This window comes from Copadichromis virginalis, linkage group LG19 (assembly GCF_057382275.1).
Source record: "Copadichromis virginalis isolate Kocher_CV1m ecotype Utaka linkage group LG19, C_Virginalis_male_GT1.1, whole genome shotgun sequence".
Taxonomy (NCBI): domain Eukaryota; kingdom Metazoa; phylum Chordata; class Actinopteri; order Cichliformes; family Cichlidae; genus Copadichromis; species Copadichromis virginalis.
Window position 1 is genome coordinate 22246966 of NC_140636.1, and position 21231 is coordinate 22268196.

General features: G+C 40.8%; 1 protein-coding gene across 3 annotated transcripts in view; it reads left to right on the top strand.

The window, feature by feature from the left end:
* slc8a3 (solute carrier family 8 member 3) overlaps positions 1-21231 on the top strand; it is a 132941-nt gene that overhangs the window by 87672 nt on the left and 24038 nt on the right. For all 3 annotated transcript variants that reach the window (XM_085441920.1, XM_085441921.1, XM_085441922.1), the window contains exon 3: positions 3331-3437. In XM_085441920.1, the coding sequence (XP_085298046.1) occupies positions 3331-3437 (107 nt within the window). The remainder of the gene's footprint in view (positions 1-3330; positions 3438-21231) is intronic.

The following is a 21231-nucleotide window of genomic DNA, read 5'->3' on the forward strand; positions in this document are numbered from 1 at the left end:
TTCTTTTCCTTTTTTTTGCCACCAGTCATATACAAACTTATAATAAGGACTTATTGTATGGACTCCTTTTCTATTATCTCTTATCTTCTCACCCTTCCTCTTCTTTTTCTCACTTGCTCACTGTGTCTCGCTTACGCACAAGGTGTCCTTTGGTGGTGGTGCGTGACACACTAGGTTGTGGCATTAGTGAGACAGGGCTGTCACTTCTAACTTGTCAACATAAAGCATTACTGATGTGAAGGTGTGTGTTTAAAACCAAACCACAGTCTTTTACAATAAAAAACAAATCGTTTTTAGTTTTTTAAACCAGCAGGTGAGAAAAGTGTATAACTTCGCAGAGGAGTGAACCATAGTCCATAGCTGCCCCTTTACCTTCGTCCTATGCTATTACCATCCCTGCAAACTCTAATACAGGGGGCGCTACTTCTTGAGCCTCAACCAATGAGCCTCAACATTTGCCATTTAAAAGTTGCAGCAATCCTATAGGCCAAAACATAGATAAAACACTCCCACCAGACGAGCCTGGGCATATGAACACATGTTCTGAAATGAACCCCATTCTTCCAGGTGAAAGTCCGCTACTTAACCCACCGCACTACAAAGTCTTTCTTTCTTCATGTTCTTTCCTCTTTGTACTAATTTATGCTGAAGGATATATTATGGTTTGTACTGATCTTGTCTAAACAGGCTTGTGATTGGATAAAATCTCCTTTCATTGCCTAGATCAGGGGTCTCCAACTCCAGGCCTCAAGTGCCGGTGTCCTGCAGGTTTTGGGTCTCCACACCTGAATCAAATGATTAGTTCATTACCAGGCCTCTGGAGAACTTCAAGACATGTTGAGGCCATTTGAATTTAGCCATTTGAATCAGCTGTGTTGGATCAAGGACACATCTAAAAACTGCAGGACACTGGCCCTTCGAGGCCTGGAGTTAGAGACCCCTGGCCTAGATTTTTAAAAGCCTAAAACCAGAGCCTATTGGGTTTGCAGGAGTGTAGTATCCAATATGCAGAAAGGTTATTATTGACTTCAGTTGAAGAGGCTCCAAAAGCATGATGCTTACTCTGTTATCAACACAAACAAAAAGAAATTAATTTTGTGATCTCATTTACTCATTTGCCTGCTAAATGTGACTCATTCTTTGAGAAGTTATTCAATAACACTAATATGGTCATTTATTATTAGAAGATCATTTTCATTGGCATCAGTCCCTTGTCAGGTTGGTCAAACTCATGGAAAATTAAATATGATTTTTTTTTCCAGATGATTTTCTACTATATTAGGTTTAAGCAGTGCAGAAATCCAATAACTTTAAGATTATTGTGTCTAATGTGACTCTTTTAGGTTTAAGGCATAAAAAAATTCACTTGTCTAATTACTTGTTGCCTATTTCTAAATTAACCTAAGGATCTAAGAGCAAGGATAGCATCTTGGCTTGAAAACTGTAGTAAGTGCGTAGAGAAAGTTGGGAATCTGGGTCCTGTAGATCATTTTTACTCAGCGTCATTAACTATGTAGCTGTTTTGGGGTTTTTGCATGTGGGATTAGATTAATCGAGACGCTGCATTTGTAGCTTCGCTGTGAATGTCAGGCCAGATTACCGTTGCCTACAGCAGCCAGGCCGTGTGTGTGTGTGTGTGTGTGTTTGCCGTGTTCCACTTGCTCATCAGACTCCAGGTCTTTCTTCTTTCAGTCCTGATGACAACTGAGGCGCTTTTCACAGCACTGGAGACGTCTCACCTGCTGATCTAATGTGAAAGGAGAGGGGGAAAGACAAACATGGATCTTCTTTGTGCTAACAGGTTGAAACTGTAGGCTCACACCCCGCAGCAATTCAAATTCAGATCTAGAAAATACCCCGGGCAGAGACAGGAATTTGGCTATACATTACAGCAAGGTTACTTATGCATTTTCATTCCTCTCGAGATGCTCGGATTAGGAGTTTTATATGCGTGGCATGTGTGCAGCATGCTGGTTTGTGCGGCAGACTTCTGTGCGTGTCAGTGCTTTGACTGACACAAGCGGCGCTACATGTCATGGTGCTGGAAGTACATCAGCGGGATTTTGGGAGAGGGAGCTGCTTTTTGACTTGATACATGAGCAGCTATCCATAATGAATGCTTCCCTGCTACTTATCTTACTAGCTGAACCCCTGCTCTCCAAGTACTTTCCCTAAATAACATGCGGAAAATTGTGTTTTTTGGCCGATCAAGACGAAAAGCGTCTTCCTGTGAAGATGTCAGACGCATAATGAAGTGTGTCATCCCTATCTGAGGGGCGGCAGCGTCGCCGTTGAGTATTGTTGACCTGTCTGTGCTTGCAGGGAATGCTTTCAAGGCCTTGATGTAGTGAATGCAGCAAGACTTGAATTTGCTTATATTTTCCAGCACCAGACAATGTGCGATGAGCTGTTTTCGTGAATCCCGTTGAATCCAACAGAGCTTTTCCTCGAGGAGCTTCGTGCTGCGATATGGCAAGTCACTGAGGCATCTGGGTACCTACTGACCACTTAATTGCCTGCGCTTGTCGATAACTCTTTATAAAGATCAATTAGGGCGATCAGTGGTGAGAACGCTGCTGGGGCTGAGGTGCCATATTGAGCTTTTTCTGTGTGATGAAGTCACAAGCAGTCCTTTTCCAGAGAAGGAGCCTGAGCCCTCCAGACATTCCACTTCATTAAAGGGGTGTTCTCCCCAAACCGGAGCAGTGAACTCAGCAACGAGCTGCTTCTCTCTTTCCTCTGCCACGTCTGTGCCTCGAGAGGTGGCCGAGCTCTCGCTGTGTCCAGCCGGCCATCTCGTTTAAAGGGGTTCTGACTGAAACACTGAGCCGCAAAAATCAATTTAGGTAGTAGTGGCAGTTTTTTTCATTTATCCTTCATTCACCTTCTTGCCCTTGCGAAATGTTCGTTTACACATTTTACAACCCGAGTGATTACACGCTGCTGTTTTCAGTTCATTGTGCTCTTTTTATCTGCCCTGCCGTGGAGTGCTTCTCAACGTCCCCCACCTCCCTCGTACTCGTTCCACTTGTGTCTGGCGACGTGATAAATGTGGTTGTCATGACACCCGTTGTAGCCAATGAGCTCACTGAAACCAGTGTGTGTGTCATGTCCAGCTGCTGACAGACAGGCTGGTCCAAAGCAAGCTGACCTTCCACCTCCTAACCTTTCTTCCATGCTGATTATTAATCCTACTTACAGCACACTTCCTGTGTCCCTCCATCACAAATTAACCTTTTTCTTCTTCTCTTTCCCCTCTCTCTCCTTTTCTGTCCTTTTTTCTCTCACGCCCCCCCCCCCCCCTTCCTCCTCCCCTCCTCCCTCTTGCAGCAAATTTGTTCACGTGAAAATAATTGATGATGAGGAGTATGAGAAAAACAAGAACTTCTTCCTGGAGCTGGCCGAACCTCGCATGGTAGACATGAGTCTGCAAAAAGGTGCAGTACTGTCTCTATTTATTTATTTTTTAACCACTTCCCTTCTTTCCCTCAGTTTCTTCTTGCTATCTTCTTACATTGTCATTGTATTATATCTCACTGTTTATAGCCTCCCTGCTTATCTGTCCTCTTGCTTCACCTACTCTTTCATTACACTACTCTACGACATTGGCGCCCTATTCACCTCACGACACCCTCCTTTTATTTTACGCCCATTCTCAGCTATTCTTTCAAAAAAATAAATAAATAAAAACAGCTGCAAAATCACACCATCGCTATTGTAATGACAGTCTCCCCAGACAGCATCATCATCTGCATAAAAAGAGAACAGGGAGTCTAGGAGCTGCTTTCATTTACCTTCTCAAAGGAGCAAGTAGCCATTATTATGCAAAGACACGTTTTACTAGTAGCTATTTTTAACCATATTCTTGCTTGAGTGAAAAATGCAAGCATGCCGTTGTTGGTGAAATTACGTTGCCGGTTTTTGTTTTGCTGTGAGACAGAATAACTCACAGGAATCTTTGAATTTCATAGTTTACCTGAAACTATGTGAGCTTTAAACATTGTTTTTTATCATAGCATCTCATAATGAGGACATGTGCATCTCTTAGCTTCTTATATTTCTTCTCCTGTATAACAAGCATAACTTTTTTTTTTTTGCAACAAGGTGAATAAGAGAATAAAAGTAAGATAAAAGAATCCAAATCAGAGCAAGTTTTCGTCATAAGTTTTGTTTGTTGCCTTTTGTTGTTGATAATGTGTGCTGAAAGAAGCCAACAGGCATTTTCTCAAGTTTTGTGCACCGTTATCTAATGCAGTGTTATCTAACCATGCTCAAGGCCAGGCAACGGGAGAAGCTCACAAGCTGGTGCGGAGGGTGCAGAAACTAACACTTGGCTGTTCCCTCCAAACACTACAGCTCATTATGTTTACGTTATTGGGTCTGGCAGCACTGTCTGTGCGCCAGCTTCCCATGTTCTCAGAGTCATGATGAAGAGCAGCTACTACGCAGGTCTCCATGAGTGACAGCCGCGTCACTGTGCCGCTGCTCTGTGATGCTTCTTGTTTTTAAATTCCATTTCTGTGTTGTTGCAGGGGTTTTTTCCCCATACGCACACATGCAAGCTGTCTGTCAAGCATCTTGTTTTAAATTTGTAAGATTGCCTTTAAGCTTATCCCAATTGTGAATGTAATAGTAAAAATAAACTATAATTATATGTAGGGATGGGTACCGGTGTCCGGTGCCATGATGGCACCGGTTCTGACATAAACGGTAGTAACCAGACCGAAAAGCAGCGCACATTTCGGTGCTTTATTTCGGTGCTTTTTTTTTCCTGAGCTGTGATACACTTCTAGCCAATCATTTTACATTTCCGAGGATAGTAGGCGGGTCCAGGTACGTACGCTCTTTTAGAGCAGAGCTACAGATTAAAAATGTCCAAGGCGAAGCGGTCAAAAGTCTGGCTGTACTTCACAGCAAAATATGCAAACTCAGCAGCAACAAGTGCTTTAAGCTGATACTGTGATACTGTCAAAGGAGGTAACACCAAGAATCCGATGAAACAGCTGGCGACGCATAGCGTTTTTTTTAAAAGCCCAGAAATGCGCCGTATTTGATAGCTTGCTGCGAGACCTCACACCGAGCGCATCTACTGCGGGTGGGTTGCCTGTTATGCAACATCCCCCAAAAACACGAAGAGGAGAGTCCTGGCCCCTAGCCCTGCCAGTGTAGCAGAAATGACGGATGATGATGCAGCAGCAGCCGTTCTTTTCTGCGTGAGTAGCTAAATGTTGTTCGTGTGTAATTTACGTTGAGTAGGCTAACCACGTTATTACATTAATGCATGTAAGGTGAACTAGCAAACACCTTCGTAGCTACATGCAGCTGTCTTCTTGTTTGATGGCAGATATTCCCTTCACCCTGGCCAAAAAGGCTAAAATGACCAAAGAAAAAGTGGAAAACAGTTAAACATGAGAGGTTTTTGGACAAAGTTTGTGTTTTTTTCCATTGTTTAGGCACTGCTTCCAGCCAAGAGTGATACCATATATGCCCCATAGCTGCAGAAAAGGCTAACATTGTTATCTTTTTACAAAAAACAGCTGAACATGAGAGGTTTTTGGACCAATTTTGTGTTCTCCATTCTTTAAGCACCGGTTTGAGCACCGTTTGAGCACCGGCACCATTTCAAAAGTACCGATTTGGCACCGGTATCGGATAAAACCTAAACGATACCCATCCCTAATTATGTCTTTCTGCTCTATTTGATCAACCAAAGCACTTTTTACCACAATCTTCAATCGCTTATGTGCTTTTCTCTGTGCATAAGCACTTTTAATGTAATATTCACAAACTCACATGCAGGAAGGGAGCCAACCACGGACTTGCCAATTGGTAGATGATCTTTGGCCTTGTAAACACACAACAGGGTGTCTGTTTACATGGTCCAAACCACTGGTTACACTCAAGAACAAGAAGGCCAGATTAAACGTTGCCAGAAAGCATCGAAAAGAGTCTGCACAGTTATGAAAATAAATAAATAAATCTTTGTCAAGATGAAACCAAGAGTAACCAGTATCAAAATGATGGGAAAACCAAAGCATAGAGAACAGGAAGGAACAGCTCATGAGGTGAAGATTATTCAAACATGGTGGAAGCAGTGTTGTGGCATTGTCATGTATGGCTGCCACTAATGTTCATCGATGATGTGACTACTGATAGAAGCAGTAGGGTGAATTTTGAAGTGTACAGGGATATAATCTCTGCTCAGATTCAGCTAAATGCTGCAAAACTAATTGGGCTTCACAGTACAAATGGATAATGGCCCAAAGTATACTGTAATAGTAACCCAAGAGTTTCTCAAGGCAAAAAACGGAAAGGTCATGCTGAAGACAAAATGAAGGCACAGAGACCCACAAACAAACAGGAGCTGAAAGTGGCTGCAGTAAAAGCCTGGCAGAGCATCACAGATGTCAGACAGTCACTGAATGCAAAGATGATTAAAAAGAGTTCTTATATGTAAAATTATGTTAGCTTGTCAAGTTCATTTTAAGACTCTGAAAATAGAGACTCTGTATAAAACAATGTGTAATTCCCAAACAGTTAGTGCAAAATTTTGGTGAAGCATCTACTGTATAACGTTTCCTTTACGTCCACTCTTAGTTTTTGAATATTCTCTTAATAAAATAAGCTTCAACATGCACACGTAAGCTGTCAATAAAACCTGTGACACATACATTCATTAGTATCAAATCAAATCTGAACAAGATTTCACTAATTAGTCACACAAATTAGCATTTAGTATATAAAACAACACAAAAATATATTTAGTAGTGTATAATATTTCTTCCAACATGAGTAAAATTAAACAAAAAGCCAAAAACTTTAAAGAGACAGGTGCTTAAAAGGAGGTAAAGACGTTTGGAAGCATTTGTATCGACAGGTAAAATAAATATATTTTGATAGATTGCTGTAAATATGATTAGACCTTGCAGTAGGTGCCTCCTGGTGCTTTAATGCAAAAAAAAAAAAAAAATTTTAATCACTTGTGCGTTTGTTTTTTATTGCTTCCAACGGTCGAGGTCTACTGCAGGACTACTGGGTTCACTGCAGTGAACACAAGTGAGGATTGTTACAGACAGAATAGGTGAAGAGGAAGTGGAGGAAGAGCGAGCTATCTGCTCAGATGGAGGGAGAGATGAAGATGGATAATGACGGCTGGAGCTGAGGAGGACACATGCCAATGGCCAGGTTCAGTCTAAAGAAATCAGAACAGCTGCTTTGTTGGGCCATAGGCTGAAGGGAAAGAAAGTGAAACCTTTTGAGTGGTTTCTGTATGCAGATTATAAAATATTCAATGCATGTTTTTCTTTCAATTTCTTTCTGTTAAACATACTCGTGTATACTTATTGCCAGACTGATTAAAGTGTTACTAATTCTGATACTAGAAAGATAAAAACACAATGAAAGTGCAGACCGTGTTGACAGTGAGTAATGTGAGCTCTGTCTACTTACTTTTTTAAATGCACGGGGTAATGAATGTTTGATCAAGGGTAATAAATGTTTGATCTATATGTGATGAGGAGGTAATGAAAAAGCTTTTCTCTATTTATTTCCCGTGCACGATTATCTTTTATGAATGTGCCCGTGCTGATGAAATCTGTTTGATTTGATATTAGAGAAAGCACACACCAGTGTTTTAGAGGTTACATATACACTATTCTCCTGCTGCCATAGTAGGTGCTGCTGGATCACAGTGATATGGATGATATGATAATTTCTCCGTTTTCATATATAATGTAGCGATTATATTGTTGTTCATAACCGCTGATGTGGGGCTGATTGGGTTTGTTTTTCTCCTTATTAAAGCTGTAGTGTAGGAGCAGAATTGATGAATATTCTATGAGAGTCTTTGTTTTGTTGCCCTTTTTTTCATATGCAACAGCCTTGCTCCATTTTCCTCGCAGCCTTTGCATCAAACAACAAACTTAGCTCTTAGTTCTTTATTCTTTCCTTCCCATGATGATCAAACTAGGAGCACAAAAAAACAACTGTTAGATTTTTGATCTTCACAGTGACATCACTCATTGTTGCAGCCAGGGGCGATTCTAGGATTAGAGCTTTGGGGGTGCTGCGCACCCAGAGAGCTGCCCAGCCAGGCAAGATAAATCATAGGATTCTTAAATTCATCAAGTCTCTCTGTCCTTGGGTCCTTGTCTCAAAACATGACATCACTGTTTTGTACATTTTAACACAATTTAATCCCCACATTTGTGAAAGAAAAGCAAAACACTTTTTTGAAAAGTTTGTAACAAAACCATCAAATCTGATAAAGGTTATTTAAATGCTGCCAAAGAAGAATGGATTGGAATAAAAAGAAAAAATACATATCCTAACCTTAATTACTGGGGGAGAATAGTGAATGATGCTCATAGTGAGTAAAAAGTAAACTGAGTGCATTTTTTGGACAGAGATTCTCTTTTAATGTTTATTTATAATATAATACAGATACATAAAAAACACTCCCAAAACAGAATAAATTATTACAAATAAAAATATTTACTGCAGACACTAATTTTACTAATTTAATAATACTAATTTTGTGCTGTAAGATTTATGGGTTTCATTCTTTCATAGTGGTACTTAGGAGAGCTTGACATTTTTATCAGGTGGTACACACTGTAAAAAGTATGTGTGCACATTCTGCTGTACAGAATCTCTGAAACAAGCTAGCTTAAAACATTTTTAGAATATAAACAGAGCACTCTACTTCTCCTTACAGCTCCTCACTCCACCAGGGCACCGTTTGGCACTTTCTGATAGCGCGCAAATGTGGCGCACGTACTGCGGCTGTCAGGGCTCTGTGTGCGGGCAGGTGGAGGTGTGGATCCAAGTGCAGGACTCAGAGATGGAAATGTAACTGAAAACCTCAGCTTTATTGCTGGCACCAAACAAAACAGAACAGAAACCAAACATGAACCCACTAACTGGAACACACAGGCAGGATCTGAGGGTACGACGCGACACTGAGCGCAGGAAAACACAGGGCTAATATACACAGGGTGGTAATCAGGGAATGGGCAACAGGAGGGAGACACAGCTGGGAGAAATTGGACTAACGAGACAGGGGGAGCAGTAGAACTGAACACACTCACATGAGACAGACCTTCACAATAAAACAGAAAATAAGAAACCACTAAACAAAGACGCAGACAGAATATAACACATGCAACTCAAACAATACATGCAACAACAAATCCTTAAACACGGATAAACAGAAACATGAAACTAATAATCATCATCACCACCACAAGCCCTACAAGAGAATAAGAAAACAATCCATAATGCAAAAACACACCAAAATAACTGAAACACAGATTCGTCATAAAACCCAACAAAGCACCAGAGAAACATAAAGAACAATCCATAATTCAAAAATAAACCAAGACATAAAAAAACTCAAAATGCTGGGTCAATCCGACCCAGGACCGTGACAGCGGCAGTCATACAGACAACTGGATGGTTCAAAAGTTGGCCTACCTATTACTGGCTGAGGTTTTAGTAGAGTTGTGGCTGAACCACATATAAATATATTATTAATTTTAATCTCCGTGATCAATTATAATGTTATGTTGGAATGTTGTTAAAGAGGGTCAAAAATGTTTCAAACCAGTTTGTTTTGCAGATTCTGTATAGCAGCTTTAATATAGGGAGAACACAACTTCCAGACTGTATGAGTAAAATAAGGTTTTTTCTCTTTGTCAGTTTAATAGTTTCTGTTTTGCCTGTCACTGTTCCCTGTCTGTTTTCTTACCTGGTTCTTCCTGACCTTGTACTTTCTCCTCACATTCACCTCTTTCTCCTCTTCCTCTTTGGACTGACAATCATACACAAATAGATTGTATTCAATTAGATGAAAAATTACATTAATATGAAAAAAATACTATTAAGATCACTAACAAAAAGTCCTCTCTCAGTTTACTTTCAACCAAAAGGAAAATAACCAAACCACATGAACATCTAATAAAAGTATAAAGAAATATAAAATATTCAATATAAATTCAATACAAAAAAATATTGAAACACTGATCCAACATTATTCTTGATTGACGGATCATTTGATTTTACACTTTTACCTGAATGTGGCTCCTTTTTTTAAAAAAAAACCCAAAAACTCCCTTATATCCATTATGAACCTGGCTGTCTCCATCCATCCATCTTCATCCGCTTTATCCGAGGCCGGGTCGCGGGGGCAGCAGCCTAAGCAAAGAGGCCCAGACCTCCCTCTCCCCAGCCACCTCCTCCAGCTTATCCGGGGGAACACCAAGGCGTTCCCAGGCCAGCCGAGAGATATAATCTCTCCAGTGTGTCCTGGGTCTGCCCCCGGGTCCTGTGGGATATGCCTGGAACACCTCACCCAGGAGGCGCCCAGGGGGCATCCTTGTCAGATGCCCGAACCACCTCAGCTGGCTCCTTTCGTTCGGCCCCTCCCGGATGGCCGAACTTCTCACCCTATCTCTAAGGGAGAGGCCAGCCACCCTTCGGAGGAAGCTCATTTCTGCCGCTTGTATCCGCGATCTCGTTCTTTCGGTCACTACCCACAGCTCGTCGCCATAGGTGAGGGTAGGGACGTAGATCGACCGGTAAATTGAGAGCTTCGCTTTTACACTCAGCTCCCTCTTCACCACGACGGACCGGTGCAGCGTCTGCATCACTGCAGCTGCAGCCCCAATCTGTCTGTCGATCTCCGGCTCCCTTCTCCCATCACTCGCGAACAAGACCCCGAGATACTTGAACTCCTCCACTTGGGGCAGGAACTCATCCCCGACCCGGAGTGGGCACTCCACCCTTTTCCGGCTGAGAACCATGGCCTCAGATTTGGAGGTGCTGATCCTCATTCCCGCTGCTTCACACTCAGCTGTGAACCGTTCCAGTGCGAGCTGGAGGCCATCACCCGATGAAGCCAACAGAACTGGCTGTCTCTCTGTACAAAAAAAAATGGTAAATGGCCTGTATTTGTATAGTGCTTTACTAGTCCCTAAGGACCCCAAAGAGCTTTACACATCCAGTCATTCACCCATTCACACACACATTCACACACTGGTGATGGCAAGCTACATTGTAGCCACAGCCACCCTGGGGCGCACTGACATGTGTGCGCCCCAGGGTGTCCCCAAAACACACACACAACAGGAGTTCTAAGGTTAATGGGCATTCGGTCAGTTAGCTAGTTAGTTAGCTAGTTAGTTACCACTGTCCTTAAAACAGGACAGTGGTAACAACAGTAGGCTACGGACAATTTTAAGTTTTAGGTTTTAAATAGGCTGTATACATTTCAATGGGAGCAACAGGATGGTCAAATGTCGCTGATTTTACTACAGTGTAGGACAGATTGTAGGGTAGCAAACATCGCCGGAAAAGGTTTTTTTTGTTTTGTTTTTTTTACACCCAGGTTACCTGGTGTAATGTTTTTCAGCTAAAAAGAAACATGGTCTGACTCCTACCTAACTATATAAAGAGTAACTGAAGGTTAAATGCAGCTTTGGGGGGGGGGGGGGGTGTATCTATACTAAAATGTTATGTCTCAACAAAGTACTGTATGCTTTTTTATATTTTTAGCAGTGTGTCACACAAACAGCAAATATTGTCAAAAAAGTAAGAAATCTTTGGGGGTGCTTTGATTCATTTTTGGGGGTGCTGAAGCTGGGCGCTGATGCTGGGTCAGACTTTGGACAGTGTTTGAGTAATGAAAGCAATCAAGCCAACAGTCACCCTGACCTGTCAGTCTGGAGTTGTTTACTGCCAGCTCTAGCAATGCCCTTCCCTAACTCACAATGAAGTGGTCAATACCATTAGCACCTTTGGTGAGGTGGCCAGTCCAGCCAGTCCACTTACGCGGCTACAACACAAGCTGCAGAATTAGGACTTGTCACTTCCCAGTCCACTGAGTTTTATTTCAGGCATGTCGATATTCATGTCAGACATGTGTGGAGACGTTAGGCCAGGGCTTCTGTAGAATAATAAAGAATGGATGTTCACCTAAAACACACATATTGTAATATGCAACAAAGCTATGTTGTTGTCGTTGATTTGGCACAAATGTTTGCCTTTTTTTGGCATATGTTACATTTGATTTAAGTAGTATTAATTGTTAATTCTGCCATTTTTTATGTGCGTAAACCAGATAAATATGCAGCATTAAACTATTAAACTCAAGTGAAACTCACTTGAATGTCCCTTGTAACATTCAAAAATGATGGAATCTTATTTAAAATTATATAAAGTAACAAATCTTTGGATTGTTGACGTTAATTAAATTAGCAGCAATCCAGGCCAAAGCAGTAAAATACATCTGATAGAAAGCAGTAAGTCGCGTTTGGAGACATCACTATTGAACCTGGCGCGGTTTCTGTTGTGGAGTGCTGCTTATAATCAGATGTTTTTCAAGTTTTCTTCACAGGAATGAAAGCTTTAGCAGCAAGGTAGAAAGAACAGAAAGGTAGATTTTATGCAGTCTTGTGAAAAACTGAGTACACCTCAAGAATTCAAGAACTTACAGAACCATCTTTAGCAGCATTCACTTAAAATCAGCTTTACAGTAACTTGGCTTATCAGTATCTCACATCATCACCACAGTATTCCAGTCTTTGGGGATCTGGACTTGTGACTGTGCCATTACACACCTAGATTCTTTTATTTTTCACCCACTCTGTTGTAATTTTGCTGTCGTGCTTGGGTTCATTGTCCAGTTGCATAACCCAGTTTTCTCCAAATTCTAGGTGTTGGACTGATGGCATCACATTTGACTCCAGAATTTTTTAGTATACAGAGGAATTTGTGGTCGACTCAATAACTGAGCGCCCAGGTCCTATGGATGCAAAACAAGCCAAATGATCAGCCCTTTCACCAAAGTGCTGACTGTTGGTATGAGGTGTTAGTGCTGATATTCTGTGTTTGGTTTTATTAAATGTGGCATTTTCACCTTGGTCTCATCTTTTCCAGAGGTCTTTGTGTTTGTTCAGATGCAGCTATGCAAACCAAAACCCTGCAGCCAGATGTTTTAGAGGGAAGAGTTTTTTCTTGGCAATACTTGAAAACAAGCCATACCTGTTCAGACTTTTTTGTAATTGCATTGTCATCAACTTTAACACTGAACATGCTAACCGAGGCCTGTAGACTGTGCAATGTAGGTCTTGGGGTTTTTTTGCACAGTCTGACTTCAGGGTGAATTTCCTGGCACATCCATTCCTGAGAAGATTCTAGCACCTCTGCTTTTATAGAGATGGTGAGACTAGCTGATAATCAATTAATGAAGAAGCACTTGGCTACTTACCCTCTTAATTCCTGTTTAAGCAGCTGGGGTGCACTTAGTTTTCACAGGACAGCATAGAGTGTGACTTTTACACTGCTGAGACAACAAAGGCTAATTTTCACCTTTAGCCTCTGGTTTGATTATCTAATAACCACTGTTTTACAGATTTAGGAAAAAACGTAATGGATACTGATTACCTGTACTAGTGACTTGTCAATCTCAGGGTACCCATGCACTAACTCATACCCTGATTAATAGTCTATTTTGCACAAAATGGAAGCTTAATCTGCAAAACGAATATCCTGCTGTACTAAAATTTGACTAGAAAGTACCAACTGCGACCAGCTGGGAAGGTTTTACTCTTGCATTACATCAAAGTGGCTGTAGAGTAATTTCTCATAGACTTCTATGCAATCAGACTCATAGCATGTTTCAAAAATGTCAAATGTAAATGTCAAGTTTGTTCATTCTGACAGTCCAAAAATACAAAGATATATATTTACAACAAAAAAGGTCACATCTTCACATTATATGTATTTTTGCTTTTAAAAGACTAATTAACAAGTCTTTTGAGCACTAGTTGCAAATAAAATTGGCCAAACTAATTAATCTAGCTTTCTACGGTAAGTAGATGCAAATTAATAATCATACCCAAACAGTCTGCTTCCTGACATCTAAAGCCATTATAAACTTGGCCAGTTGGAGTCAAGACGTGATAATAATTGATATGTTTAGGAAGAAAGGAAGGACAGAGGAAACAATAAGCTACTTTAATGTTTCAGGAAAAACATCAGTATATGAGCAAAGGGGATGGAGGAGGGGTGGAGCATCCTGGGTAGACTTGAAAGTGTGGGACCTTCAAATGACACTGCAAAAAGTGTGCTACAAAGCACTGGCTGGCAGTGTCATCATTCATGTACTGTGGTGTGTTGTGTAGGAGCAAACACTTGAGTGTGTTTCTTGCATTTGTTTAAAACAGAATCAGGGAGAAAGTATTCCTGGCTTTAGCGTGTTTGTGATGAAAGTATATTATTATCCCCTACATTTGTTGCATGTGTTAATGCGTTTGTGCGTGCGTGGCTAGAGGATTAATTCCCTTCTCCTCCCTGTGGTAATCCATCTCCAACCCTGCCACTTTTCATTCAAATCATGCCCATCGTTGGGAAATGTGCCACCCGTCAGGCGCCTCGCTCAGAGTGAGCTCTTGTGGCATCTAAGGGCACTTCACATGCTGTTCTTTGAGCTTGGCCGGGTCCTTCTTCCAGATTTCTCTCTCCATCTCACACAGACACACGCACACACATTCATTACCTCCGAATGAGGGGTGAGTTATATTGTGGCGGGATGCTCAGGCCAGATCACCAACGCTAGGACACGTGAAGTTCAAATAGACAATTTAAAATGTTGCTGCAAGTGCCCTCTGAGAATATAAAGACATTTGTGCTGTAGAACATTATCATGTTGAATACAAATACATATATAGGAGGTGTTTGATGTGGTATGAGACACTTATGTGTTGCACAAAATTAAACTGACATCAGCCTGAGCCAGAAATTAAATGTGATGCTCAACCAAATCTGAAACATCTGCTGTGTGTTTTCTAAATTAATGTCTTGCAAACACAGTTCGCCTTTGGGAGACTAACTAGCGGTAGGAATAGTGTGTGTAGAAAGAAGAAAAAAGTACCATTAGCATTGGCCATGGTTGTAGGCTTTGGTAGCAGTTTTAGCTGTGAGTGGCACGGTAGTTAACAGTGAATATGCAAAAGTTGTAGAGGTAATTTAATATTGTCAAAAAATCCAACAAGCTAACCTCCTGCTAAGTTCTTACTCTGTTAAACTGTATAAATCCTCTTTTTCAGTTAAACTAACATGCGGGACAACAGCCACACTGAACATTTTATTGGAGATGGAAGCATTGGGGCCGTTTTGAACTCTCAGTGATGCCACAGTCTTTGTTTGAGTTTGCACCCAGAAATAGCTAAAGACATCTAACTTAAGAGGTGAGTTACAGCTAGACACCATTTGATTAGAAACTAATTCAAAACGTTTGGGAACCATTTCAGATTATTTCAGTTGTGACCAGCTTTCCAGCCATCGACATTTTCCTGCACTTCTCTGTGTTTCTGAAGATACCTGCATCTAAAATGTTTTACTCACGAGCTTTGTGTGTAAAGGGAAAAAGTTGTCTTCATTAAAGAAGCAAGACTAAGTGTATGTGTGGATGAGGCCTTTACATGTGACCACAATACTGTAATATTATACCCAGACTAAATTGTTTAAAATGGCATCTCTTTGAGATTTGCTTTATTTCCATAACCACTAGACTAACCACTAGAGACCACGTGATGCTCCACACAGTCTCCTCCATGTCATCATCCTATGAATAATATCTGCTTTGTCCTACGTGATAGAACCAAGAGCATACCACTTATGAACTTGACGCTCATTACGTTCCCTTTGCTGAGGTCACGGGCTGCATAAATCTCTATGACTCAATGAATTTCATGTACCTGCTCTTTGTCTTGCATTAAAAGTCAAGCTTATCATCCCTTTGTTAGCAGCCAACCTGTATTTGACCTCAAATGAATCGCCTGCTTTCAGTATGTCAAGAAAAAGAGTTATTTGCCTCCTCAGAAAAGTGAAATGGAAAGCCAGAGGCAGTGCTGGATTAGCACCGTGGGAAATGAAAGGCCACCTCCATCTCTGTAAATAGCACTGTTCTTATGTTGCAAGTATAGGCTCAGTAGGCTCATCCTTTTTTCAGAAGGACACTAAGAGAGCATATTCTCAATCAAGGGCAGTGTCCCACTTTGCAGTTTGATCCTGATCTGCACCTAATCTGATCGCACATCAATAGAATTATGGAAATATGTAGATAGATTACATGGAAAATCCAGGTGTTATAGAAAATAGAATGGATAAAAATTTGTTTAAATATTTCGATTTGAGAAAGTGTTAATCTGCAGTGCTCTTTTATAAATAGTTTTATAGTAATTGTGCAGTTTGTAATAAGCATGTATGATAGGTGGTACTTGTTACAGACGTTGACAATAGGGACAAAATTGCTGTGTATGCAATTTTGTCCCTATTGTCTTGCATTTTTCAAAATCTATGCATTCCCGTGTTTTCTGGTCTCCACTCCATTTATCTATGTTTGAGTCATAAGGCCAAAGAAGCCCAGACCTCCCTCTCCCGGGCCACTTTTCCCAGCTCATCCAGGGGGGACCCCAAGAAATTCCCAAGAGTTATTCTCCCCTGGGGCCTCCTCCCCATTCACTTAGGAGGCGCCCAAGAGGCATCCTGATCAGATACCTGAACCAACCCAACTGGTTCGTTCAATGTGGAGGAGATAAGATGAATGACCAGACTCCTTCATCCTATCTCGCAGAGCTGAGCCACCCTGCAGAGGAAGCTTGTTTCTGCTGCTTGTAATCATGATCTCTGCCCACAGCTCATGGTAATAGTTAAAGGTAGGAATGTAGATTCACCAGTAAATTGACAGTGCTTTCACACTTTGCTCGCTCTGTACCTCAACAGGCCAGTACAGCAACCGCATCACTGCAGATACTCAAACTCCTCCATTTAGGGGAGCAATTTGTTCCTGACCCGGAGTGGGGCACTCCACCGTTTTACAGCTGAGAACGATGGACTCAGACTTGGAGGCGCTAACTCTCATTCCATCCACTTTACACTTGGCTGGGAACCAATAGCCCACACAAAAATAGACACATTTTGAAGCATATCATGTTTTATATTACTATTAACATTCTATTGGTCAATAATTCCAATAAACACCCATAAAAATACTCTAATATCTTTTAAAAAAAATGCTAATTGATCACTGCGAAGTTAAAATGAAACAGTTTTGTCTTATAATCAATGAAACTAGTCAGAGATTAAAGTGACAGTTAATATTAAGGGTTGAATCTCTTGTCAGATTTACCCATTTCTTCCTAGTTAGAGGATTTAAATCTAGATTATAATCTACCTCCTTTGCAGGGTCAAACACAATCTTTCCCTGGTTGCTCCCCTGCGGGGACCTGATGTCTTTTCAAAGGCTTGAAGTGCTCAATCCTGAGCCTGGAGGAGGTCTAAATGACTGGTATTGAATCAATTAGCTGCCTAATTGGGCTGAGATAAAGACTCACTTTCCTTATCACCAGCCCCACCAGCCATTACAGATGGCACTGGGGATCTCCCAATGGATGTGCCAGTATGTCAGAATGAAGCTGTTCATGTTTTTTGGCAATCTCATAGTAATCCAGGAAATCTGAGGAAAAGGATGTGTACTGTACGCACACCACAACTATACATTGTATGACTACTTATTATGAACTTATTATGAATTAATATGTCTTTTATTAATTTCAAGTTTTGAGGAAGTAAAGTAGCACAGCATAACAGATTCTGGATTATGTTGTTCAGCGTAAATTATTTATATTTTACGTCAGTTCAATTTGTCTGGATGACAGGTGGCCTGTGGCGGGTATTTCCATAAAATACCTTCCTGTTCCTTTCTCTTTTGTGTTTTTGTGTTAAGCTCTTTAAGATAAAAAAAAACAAAACGGGAGACTTATACTGCAGCATGGTTAGGTTTGCATAGGTGCGTGAGCTGGATTACACTGAACAACCATTTATGTGACTGTGCAGTGGAACCTCCCACGGAACCACGAGCATGTAAGGACACATTCCCTTCATGGTATCCTCTGAGAAAGGTGGATTAAATATTCCTACAATTTAACAGGTGTGCAGAGAACCGACGGCTGCAGTCCGCACAAGAACGCACAGGAAGTGGTAATCAGAAAATCCATGGATTAGATGCCATTTACTGATCAAATGACACATTTTATGTGGGTCAGTATAGGCCTGAAATGTAGTTTAATAAGGGCTTATGCTATCATATGCATCATTACACAACATAACCTCCCACAAAGCCTTCCATTATTACCTTAGCTAATGACACACAAGAGCCACTAATCTACTAATACCTGCCATTTTAGCTGTCTCCCGGTGCGTTTGCCATCAGTTTTCCAGAGGCTCATCAAGCTCTGCCCTTGTTTCCACGAATGATGGCAGAAACAGCAAGACCTTGGTGAGTGAGCGATGGGGAACAGCTGCCGCTCCCTGCAGGAGCAGCAACCTCACCACCTGTTGGCAAACAATTCAGGGATGTGACCCTAGGACCTCAGTCTGTTTTCTTAATGAAGCTCAGTTTAGGAAAAAAAGAAAAGTGGGTGGAGTGATGGCAGAGATGGATGAACGCTGACAATTACAGTAAGATCTGTAACATCAAGCAATGTTCAGGCTTCAAATTGAAGTATTTAAGGTGAGTTTTGCCTCACTACACAATCCTCAACACCTTCTGTTTGCTTTCCCACTGAGAATTTAATTTAAAAGATCAGCTTAGTTCCTGTACATAAAGTTTGAAAATGCATAAGGCATATCTCGAAAAACAAAACCGAATAAACTGGACAAAAGAGAAAAAAAGAACTTGCAGGCCTAAAAATCTGAAGCTGATAAACAATATGTGAAACTTATGTCCTGAAGAAATAGGAACAAATTTGCCTGGCACAAGACCTGAGAGATACATCTGGACCTTCTGTTGATCCACCTCCTGTTCACTGGAGCCTCACCAGAAATGCTGTAAGTGGAAGGGGGACTGTCCAGAAGCCATACTTAATGAATAACAGGGAGAAAAGGCTGAGGTTAGACTCAGCCAGGTGTAAATGTGGTGGAGGCAGCATTTCAGCCAGTGGTGTTGTGGACTTGGAAAATGTACGCAGAAATGTACCATCAAATTTTGATTCGCCATGAAGTACTGTCTGAAAACTACGTTAGAAGAAGAAAACAAAAGAAAAGGTAGCCAACATCTAAAGAAGAGCTTTGAATGTCCTTCAAGAAGCTTGGAAAGCTATTCCTGAAAGCTACTTAAAGAAATGACAGAACTCTTTCCTAAGGGAGTTCAGGCTGTGTTGAAGAATAAAGGTCATCATACCAAACATTCACCTTCAAGTTTTTTAGATTCTACATACTCTGTTTTTCCCTCATATGCTCCTTATTTTTGCATACATTTTGATAAATAGCTGCACCTATTTCCAGATTTACTGGAAAAATATAAAGAAATGAGTTGTGGGTTTACACAAAGACTAAGGAAACAAGTACTGCAACTTACAAAAATAACAATTTATACCTCATCTGTGTGATAGCTATAGTGCATGAAAAATAATTTGTTATTTTTTTATGGACTCTTTAGATTCTTTTTTTAGACTGGGAGCAGGGCTTTCTGCAACATAGTCGCTTTTTTCATCTGTGCTAAGCTAATCAGCCAGTGAAAGTGACTTTATATTTATCAAATAAGACTGTGTTGATCAGTGTTTCGCTTTAAGTTACAATGTATTCGACAGCTTTGCAGAAATGGCATTACCACAGAGACCACTGACACAATAAACAATGCACAAAAACAAAGCGAGACAATAGATTTGACCAGTTTTTTTTTTTTAAATGGAGCTACTAAATAACTCTTTTGTGCCCTGAATTAAAAATAAAGACAATCTCCATTGAAACATTGCACAGTGATTAATTAAATAGTATGGGAGCACAGCAGTAGGCTTTGACTATTGATCATTATCTTGGCTTAAACTGTCAGATTTCAGATTTACTATACGAGTTAACACAGCAGTCCTTCAACAAAATGATAATGAGCTGCAATTTGGACTTGATGCTTTGTGTAGTCTGGTGATTTGTGGTGTGAATGATGTTTAATAAGAGTGTAAAAGGTGCATATCAAGCTCGTTCCCAGCTCCCTATTTTTATTCTTTGCTAGAGTAATTGTGCAGATTCTATAATAACTAGTCTGTATTTATCTGACAATGGGACTTGGTGAAGCTGCTGAGTTTAACCTCTCCCTTTAAGCTAGTTTTATAATAAATTTTTGCTCTTGAGTTTTAGCTCATAGTTATGACAGAAAATAGGAAAAAAGTAGGATAGGTCCACTTTATTAATAATACTAATAGCGCATGGACTACAGTGTATAAAACTGTGTTTTCAGCATTGTGCTGCAGTTCTTTCTCATAATCAGTACCTTGACATTTGAGCAATGAAATCAGCCTCGAGAACATCTCTTATATCTCTGATGTGCTATTTTCTCTTGTCTTAATTGCTGGAGATCTGCTTTGCACATTGCACATCTGTCTTATGAACTTGCGTCAGTCCTGGTGGGGGTTTCACAGTTTGACCTCCCCCTGTCTAAAATCATTTAAATCCCTTCTCTGTTGTCAGCAAAGTCTCTTGGTTTGTTCTCAGCTCATTTTCAAAGCGTGCAAGGCTCTCTTTGAATACACATGACAAATTAATATTGAAATCTGGGAGGGATTACTTTAGTATGTCGAGAGACTTCTGAAATTAGAATCGTGTGACACTGATACTAATTCCCATGCAAGAAATGGATTTAAGTAAAGATTATTATGTAATCATAAAATACGCCCCAGAGACTGTGTGTCACAGGTGCACTGCAGGAAGTGAATCTGGATGCTCCTTTGTTGGTGTATGTGGAAGAATAACAGTGTTTGCTTGTAAGAAATGTGTTTTTGCTTTTCTTTCAAATAGACACATGTATACATGTCTGCTAAAACACCTGGTCACAAACCTATTACACTGTGATTTCCTTTCCCCTTATCTTTCTCATTCCAGGCAAAGTCTGTGTATTGCAATGGGTTTGGAATTTGTGGTCAGGGATATAGGCAGATGGGTGTTCACCTCCCAGCCTGCTCCACCAGCCATGGCACAAATGTCACGACTCAGAGGGCCTTCGGTTTCCTCAGTACCACAGAGAAATCACACTGGCATGGATGAATAGATTTAATTCAAATGGGAGTCCAGTGCTATTCATGCATTCGCAGACCCTGACTTCATTAAAGCTCCACTTCTTTCTCGGGTCATTGAGAAGATTGTCAGAGGAAGGGTGTGACATGATAATGAAGGTTA